General features: G+C 44.1%; 1 protein-coding gene across 1 annotated transcript; it reads left to right on the top strand.

The window, feature by feature from the left end:
- The first annotated feature begins 730 nt into the window (after positions 1-730).
- On the top strand, positions 731-8617 carry ZNF774 (zinc finger protein 774). The gene is made up of 4 exons (XM_041751088.1): positions 731-887; positions 2807-2929; positions 4904-5010; positions 6059-8617. The coding sequence occupies exons 2-4, from the start codon at positions 2823-2825 to the stop codon at positions 7294-7296; spliced, it is 1452 nt and encodes a 483-aa protein (XP_041607022.1). The 5' UTR covers positions 731-887; positions 2807-2822; the 3' UTR covers positions 7297-8617.
- Positions 8618-8846: the final 229 nt, after the last annotated feature.

The following is an 8846-nucleotide window of genomic DNA, read 5'->3' as shown; positions in this document are numbered from 1 at the left end:
AGGGTCGACAGGTGTTTTCTTCATTGTAGAGAAGGGCTTCTATTATTTTTTAGATAAGGTCCGGCCCAGAGTGAACACTGGTTCTCACATAAGACCCGGTAATCTCCACAATTTGGAACCCATACACATCTCCTAGACTATTTGACACCCTCGCCAGCCTCCTCTGGCTATTAGCGGGTGTGTTAACCCATGGAGAGAGAATTGTGATGCCAACGGAAGGGAGCAGAACGTTTGTTTTTCCTCTAACGGCTTCTGCCTGGGGTCTCTTAATGCATAGTCTTGAGCTGCCCTGGAGCCGGCTGGCTGCAGACACCGTGCAGGCTCTGGTCCCCCAGGATGGGGATCTGGCAGAGGAGGATCCACACGCCCGCGGCGCTTGGCAGGGGACGAGGTTCTAGAGCGCAGTTGGTACAGGGCTGCTCCGCGGCAGTCGGGCGAGGCCAGGAGGTTAGCATCTGCATATCCCTCTCTGGATGTACAGTCTCTGGATTCCTCCCCTCAACTCTGGAGAAGTGGTTCCAGCGGTAGGGAGAATTAGGTTTAGTGCTTGCCACCGCTCCGACCTGGGTATCCCGGGACTCCCGAGTCCTCCGAGGTCTTGTTCGAGACTACATTTCCCAGAAGGCCGCGCGGTGATTGAGAGTTCTATCAGCCTATGGGCGGACAAGGCTTCTGGTCGCGGAAAACGAGGAGCCAATGGTAAGGGGAGAGGGGCGGTGTTTTCCGGCTGCGGGCTGCCGAGCCCACAGTCCCACCTGTGTCCCCTCAGCCCTGTCACGAATCCCGGTCGGGTCCGGGGAGGGACCACCTCCGCGTTGTGGGCCGGGTGCGGCTCGGCGGTGGAAGACTCTCACTTCCTGCTCCATCCCCGGCCAGGCCCCGGGGCGGTGAGTGATGCGGGGAAGGAGACAGCGGCGGTAGCCTGGGAGCCGCTGAGGGGCGTGGAGGGGACTCGCCCGCTGCCGCGGTGTGGTCCCGGCCAGGTCTCCGCGCTCTCCTTTCGGAGCCCGCGGGGTCTGCTGAAGAGTGGGGAGAGGTAGCTGCGGTTTTCTGTGCCGTCGTCGGGATAGCCCATCCTCTGGATCAATGTTCTTGCCCTCGGTGGTGGTCCCCGGGCTTCAGCTGCGGACTGTGTGACCCTGTGACCGCGGCGCCCTGATTAGGGCCTGCAGCACTGCGGAGGGGGGGGGGCAGGGGGGTGCCGGTGTCGGCCCACCCCCGCCGTCATGTCCCTATTAATAACCCCAGCGAACAAGCCGGTGCTGCTCACAATGGCAGTCACAGAACCTCTGTGTTCTGGGGCCTGCGGGGTCACCTGTCGGGGGTGGGGGGGGCGGGGCAGGAGAAGGCGGGAGGAGCAAGGTTTCTGTGACTCTCTCCCCCTCAGTCCGTCTCCTGCAAGTAAGCCCTGCATTTATGTTTCCTAATGGATGTAGAAATAAAACTTATGCTCAAAACTTAGCTTTTTTTTTTTTTTTGTACCTCCTAATGATATTATTTTAATCTAGAGAGATGAAATGTATCCTTGTGGTTTTTAGGTCCTTAAAAACTCAGTACTTCATAAATGACCCAACAGCAATGTGTGGAAATGCATATATGTTTCCATAAAAAGGGTGGGTGTCTTCTAGGAATACCCAGGTGCTTTGATTGGCGAAACAAAAAAAAGGTGGGGGGGGGGAGGCGAAGAAAGACTCCAGCATCCTCACTCCAGTCTGGTTGGTCCATGGTCCAGTGAAATGAAGAATTTTTAGTAACAGGTTCAGCTGGCTGACTTGTGTTTGTTTCTATTGGAAACTCTTTAAGCCATCCCCACCCCAAAAAAACCCCAAACAAAACCAAAACCCCCCCAAACGCTATGTTTCTCTGATTCCTAATGTCTTACAACATATTACTGAATAAATTACTGATCCATCCAGTAATCTGACCATTGCCCTCCAAAGAACTAAAAAAGAAAAAAAAAAAAGAAAAAGTTTATTTATTTATTCATGAGAGGCACACAGAGAGGCAGAGACATAGGCAGAGGGAAGGGCAGGCTCCCTAGAGGGAGCCGGATGCAGGACTCAGTCCCAGGACCCTGGATCATGACCTGAGCCAAAGGCAGACACTCAACCACTGAGCCACCCACGCATCCCCAAACAATTTTTTCTTGATACTGCTATCAGTTTTATCAATGTGTTAGTGCTTGTTTTTCAGGCTCTATGGGTTTTGTTTTGTGCTTTTTTTGATTAAATTTTATTCTATTTTCCAGCATATCCATGTCCTTTTAGATCTCATTTCTGATTCCATTAAACCTTGAAATAGAATGGTACCCAGGGTCATTCCCTTTGGGGCTCTGCATAGTCTGTTCCTTGAGGTTGACACCCAATCTACAAGCCAGGAAAAGTCAGCTGTCCTCATAACTAATATGAGTATAATGAAGTCTGAAGTCCACCATTTGCTGGCTTGCTGGGGAAAATGTTGTTGGAGAGCTTTACACAAATCAAGTCATTGTCCCCTGTTCTCTTCTTTATCTTGTCCATCATGCACAATTTATTCCTCAAAAAGCTAATGTTTGCCAACTGAGGGTTCTGTAGATGTGTTTGGGAGCTCCAGCCCTCACTTAGTGTTGTGAGTGTTGGCCAAGGTAAGGATGATATAAACAAAGAAAAAGAAAAGCAACCCTTCTGTGGTTGATAGAATTTACCTCATTGCTATTCTAGGCTGGGGGTGGGGGTTCTTTGGGTATACTGGGGCTGTCCTTTGGTTTTGAGACAATGGTTAGAATGTCCAGAGAGCTTTCGATGCATACTGAGGTCTCTTGCTTTAGGAACTGATGACTCTCAATGATGTGGCTGGGGACTTCAGGGAAGAGTGGGTTACCTGGACACCGCTTAGAGAATTCTCTTCAAGGATACCACCCAACACAGTTAGAAGAATGGGCTCTCAGAGGGTAAGGATGCTACCCCCCTTTAGATTTAAGACTTAGGTTTGTGAGAGGGTCCAGGTCTGAGTGGTCTCTAGGGATGTTGGTCTGTTAGAGCTCCAGATGTCTGTGAGAGTATTTGTTGCCTCCCTGGCAGAAAAAGACTAACTTCCACTTTTTTTTTTTTTTTTGGAATGACTTCCATTTTTATGGCATTTTATCGCTTACATATATCTTTGACATTTATTGTCTTAATATCTCACCCTAACCCTTTGATGTGGGTATTATAATCTCCCTCTTTCAGGTCAGGACAGAGACTCAAAGTTAAGTAGCAGAGGTGAGAGTCCAATCCAGGTCTTTGTGGCAAAGGAAGAGGGAGCTGTGTTTTTTTCTGTCACTTAGAAAACAAACAAACAAAACAAATCTCCAGTGCTCTTCCTAAAATACAATGGCTACCCCTTCTCCTTGCTTTACTTCATATACACTCCTTGAAGAAAAAGGGAGACAAAATGAAAACAAAACAAAACAAATCCCACTCCATGCCACTACTGAAGAGTTCCTATCCTTCCAGCCATTGTTTTAAGCATATTAACAAAAACAAAAGGAAAAAATTGGGATTGTACTGCAAGTGCAGTTGTGCATCTCACTTTTTTACATATTGTGTTGTGAATATATTTTAGACAATAATAATAGACAACATTTTTTCTATACATTGCTTAAAATAACCACTTAGTATTTTATTGTATGGAATATAATAACTTATATGAGGTTGAACCTCATATTTAACCATCTTTTAAACTACCTTTTTAGCTTATACAATCGCAATTTTGTATGGCTCAATCAAATATGATTATTCCTTTTTCATGGAATGTTTAGGTCATTTCCAGATCCTTTCCAGTTTTGTGATAAACATCTCTTAGCTAACTGTCTTTCTTTTTTAGGTTTTGTTTATTAAAGTATAGTTAGTTAATAATTAGCTAATGTATCTTTTGCACAACTTTTTTTTTTAAGATTTATTTATTAAAAAAAAAGATTTATTTATTTTTTTGTAATCTCTGCCCCCTATGTGGGGGTCAAACTCACAACCCTGAGATCAAGAGTCACCTACTTTTTCAACTGAACCAACCAGGTGTCCCACAACTTTTTTTTATTATTATTATTTTTTCATTTCCTTAGAATTCCCAGAATTAGAATTGCTGGATCAAAGAGTCTGGGTTAAATAATAGTGACAGCTAACATTTATTGAGGACTTACCACTTAATCCTTGCAACAACACTATGAGGTAGGCCTTATCATTATCCTTGTTCTACAGATGAAGACCCTGAGACACAGAGAGTTTAAGTGAGTTTCCTGAGGTCACACAGCTAGTAAGATGAAGGGTTAAGGTTGAAACTTAGGCAGTTTGCATTCTTTACCTCCATACTATATTTTCTAACTGTATCATTGTTTTTATTTGATTTTATTTGGTTAATGGTGAGGTTAAAGGTTTTTCATGTATTTAAAGACTGTGTGTGTATATGTGTGTGAATTGCCTGTTTATGTCCTTTGCCCTTTTTTTTTCCCCCCTTACAAGTATTTGTTTTTTTCTCATGGCTGTATCTACTGCTGCCCTTCTGGGAAAAGTTTAAAGCCCAACATTATAGTTAACTTCCCTGATTCTTTCTAAGGGTGAGGTCATGGCAGCATTGTTTCTGATAAAATTATCTCTCTACATGGGCTTAGCCTTGTGCCTTCAGAAATGAATTATTGTGCTCACTCTAGAGTTTCTATCACCCAAGTCTGGTTGTTTTGTTGTTGTTTTAATGGGAGGAAAGGGGCTTTTTTCTTAGCCTTTTGGGGAGATCATCCTGTTTTATCACTCCTTTCAATGAAACCAAACATATGTTAGCTTAGCGTCTTCCTGAGCTTTTCCCTCCACTTAGGGAGAGGAGAGCTTGGCTTTTTGGTCAGGCATTGTATGGTTGGCTCAGATTAACATCCTATATTCACCTTCCTGTATAGGATTTCCAGGCCAAGTGTAGTCTCCCAGCTGGAGCAGAAAGAAGACCCATGGGTGCTACCACTCCAAAATTTTGAGGCAAGGAAGATCCTAAGAGAAACGCACACAGGTGAGATGTGAATATTATCCAGTGAGAAGAAATCTCACATTTCAGCCCTTGTTTAGATGAAGAACTTGGAATGCTGCCATAGACTTTTGTTCACTATTAGAAGTTTAAATCTGACTTATTGGGCAATCAGTAATTGACCAAATAAAGTTTTCATTTAATTTTAATTTTAAGTAAACTTTATATCCCCAACATGGGGCTTGAATTCATAACCCTAAGATCAAGCAAGAGTCACTTGTTCTACCGACTGAGCCAGCCAGGTACCCCTAAAATCTTCATTTATTTTTTTAAAGATTTTTTAAAAATCTATTCATGATAGACAGACAGAGAGAGAAAGAGGCAGAGACACAGGCAGAGGGAGAAGCGGGCTCCATGCATGGAACCTGATCCGGGACTTGATCCCGGGTCTCCAGGATCACACCCTGGGCCGAAGGTGGCGCTAAACCGCTGAGCCACCCGGGCTGCCCAAAATCTTCATTTATTTATTTTTTGTTTGTTTGTTTGTTTTTAAAGATTTATTTCAGAGAGAGAATATGTGTGAACAGGAAGAGAAACAGAGAGAATCCTCATGCAGACTCCCCTCTGAGTGTAGAGCCCCACACGTGGCTCAATCCCAGGATCCTGAGATCATGACCTGAGCCAAAATCAAGAGCTGGATTTTTAACCAACAGAACCACCCAAGCATCCTTCAAGATTCATCTTAAAACAAAAAAGGTTTAGGAATTTACATTTTTCTGTAAGCTTAATGGACTTCAACAAACTTTTTACAAAATGAGAAGTGCCTGGCTGACTCAGTTGGTGGACATGTGACTCTTGGTCTCAGGGTTATGAGTTTGAGCCCCATGTTGGGTACAGAGATGACTTAGAAATAGTGTTTTTAAAAAATTAAAATAATTAAAAAAACCTTTTCACCAAGTGAAAACTTTACAGAAAGTCAAATTAAATGTCATCTGTTGCTAACACACTGATCTCATTCTTTCTAACTGTCCTCTGATGTTTTTCCCTGATAACTGGTTAACTTTGGTCCCTGTTACTTTTGTTAATTTTTCAGACTTTGAGAATCAGGTGACAAAACTCAATCAGGACATTTCAGAAATAGCAGAACAATGTGGAACATCGTCTGAAAAGGCCAATGAAGATATTTCTGACACTCCTGGATGGGGAGGGAACTGGGAGAGGGATCTTGAAATAGAAGGGCAACATGGAACCCTCTCCTGGAAGGAGAAGAAGCCCCTTCCACAGGAGAAGGATTTAAACAAGCTACTGGATGGATATGTAGAAAAGAAGCCTGTGTGTGCAGAATGTGGAAAAAGCTTTAACCAGAGCTCCTATCTCATAAGACACCTAAGAACCCATACTGGTGAAAGGCCTTATAAATGCATTGAGTGTGGGAAAGGCTTCAAACAGAGTTCAGACCTTGTTACCCATCGCAGAACACACACAGGAGAGAAACCCTACCAGTGCAGCGGGTGTGAGAAAAAATTCAGCGATAGCTCTACGCTCATCAAACATCAGAGAACCCACACAGGTGAGAGACCCTATGAGTGCCCAGAGTGTGGGAAGACTTTTGGGCGGAAGCCACACCTCATAATGCACCAAAGAACCCACACAGGAGAGAAGCCCTACACGTGTCTCGAATGCCATAAAAGCTTTAGTCGAAGCTCAAATTTCATCACCCATCAGAGGACCCACACAGGAGTGAAGCCTTACAGGTGTAGTGACTGTGGGGAGAGTTTTAGCCAGAGTTCAGACTTGGTTAAGCACCAACGAACCCACACAGGAGAAAGGCCCTTTAAGTGCCCAGAGTGTGGGAAGGGCTTTAGAGATAGTTCTCACTTTGTGGCACACATGAGTACTCACTCAGGAGAAAGGCCTTTCAGCTGTCCTTACTGCCACAAAAGTTTCAGTCAGAGCTCACATCTGGTCACACACCAGAGGACACACACAGGTGAGAGGCCATTTAAGTGTGACAACTGTGGGAAGGGATTTGCCGACAGCTCTGCCCTCATAAAACACCAACGGATCCACACAGGGGAAAGGCCCTACAAATGTGGTGAATGTGGAAAGAGCTTCAACCAGAGCTCCCACTTCATCACCCATCAACGAATCCACTTAGGAGACAGGCCCTATCGCTGTCCCGAGTGTGGCAAAACCTTCAATCAGCGTTCCCATTTTCTCACACACCAGAGAACGCATACAGGAGAAAAACCTTTCCACTGTAGTAGATGTGACAAGAGCTTCCGTCAGAAAGCACATCTCTTATGCCATCAAAATACCCATTTGATCTAGGAAATGGTTTGTAGTGGTTCTTCTGCCCCTTTCCAGATTTTCATTTCTGTTGTCTCCAGGTGCTACATATAGAGAAAGGCTAAATGTGGGTGTCAGTGGCTCAAGTTAGGCCCTGGTCTGTCCTCTGTCTTTTTCCTACACTTTAATGACAAAGATAAACCCATAGGCCACAAATAATGTTCTGAACACAAAAGGCATTCCTTCAGTGTTTTTAACTGACCTTAGGGAAATGTAAGCTTGATGGTTGATGCTTGATTACTAAAAGAGGAGTGAGATACATTATCACTATTAATGATAAGTATTTGAGATGTTTTTAAAGATTTTGTTTATTTATTCATGAGAGACACAGAGAGAGAGGCAGAGACACAGGCAGAGGGAGAAGCAGGCTCCTCCTGGGGAGCCAGATGTGGGTCTCAATCCCAGGACCCTAGGATCGTGACCTGAGCCAAAGGCAGACACTCAACCACTGAGCCACCTAGGTGCCCCTAATATTTGAGATCTTATTATAAGCCCTTACAGCTGTATAAGCCTGACTCTTAAAAAGACTCCCAATACGTTTTTTTCACTCTTACGACTCCATAAGGAATTCCTTAGTGCAGCCCCATAAGCCCAGAACTTGCAAGAAATTAGATTGCAACTAAAGGATTTGGGGTGTGAACACAAAGATTTAATAAAACCAGAAAACACTCTCTGTATCCAGTGCTATGCAGACATTAGTCACCAGATGTCTCAGTGCCATGACAAGGCAGAATTCTCGTAGAGGATGTTTGTGGTCTTATGACTTCAAAGCTGAGAGAATTTCCGAAGCCCTTTGTACAGCAGCAGTGTATAAAGTGCTCCCACTGGAGATTTGCTGCCACCTGAGGCAGAGAAAATAACCTGCGACAAACAAGCCCAAGGGACCTGGAAGAGGACTGTAAAAATATGGGATCAAAATTGTTAAATATTTCAGGGGTCCTTCCTGGCATCTAGCTGAAGGAAACAAAACTCCTGTTTTCTAATCGCCTGGGCCATGGGCTCTTTAGTCTTAAGTTAATGCAACTCTCTGATTTTTTTTTGTAGAGTCCATTTTATGCACTAGTACATTCCTATATTTAACTGAAATAAATTGAGGGAAGGCTGTGTGTCAGAAAGAACACTGACTTCATTGAGAGGGTGAGGTGTTTGAGTGCTGGCCCCGACGTTTAATTTGGCCAGACTTTACCTTCTCTCAGCCTCTACCTTACTACCTACCTCACAAGGCTCTTGTGAGGATCTAATGCGTGCATACACACAAACACTTTGTTGTTAAATTATAAAATAATAATGTCTCTAAAGTTCAGTATTGTTGGAAATGTCTTTCCTCCAGGGAACTCTGGCTAATATTTCTCCAGGTGTCCCATGTTTCTCTCATAATAACAGATTTCTTTCTTTATCTGTTGAAAACCTAAGGCCTGCAATCACTAAACAACTCATTGTGGGTCACATAGGCAATGGAGGAGCCAAAATGTGGCTGCAAGTGTCCAACAGCACAGAAAGGACAAGCACTGAGATTTACTAGAGTATCTCTG

Source organism: Vulpes lagopus, chromosome 4 (genome assembly GCF_018345385.1).
Source record: "Vulpes lagopus strain Blue_001 chromosome 4, ASM1834538v1, whole genome shotgun sequence".
Classification (NCBI taxonomy): domain Eukaryota; kingdom Metazoa; phylum Chordata; class Mammalia; order Carnivora; family Canidae; genus Vulpes; species Vulpes lagopus.
The sequence above is the reverse complement of the archived record's forward strand: the minus strand, read 5'-3'. Positions and strand labels throughout refer to the sequence as shown.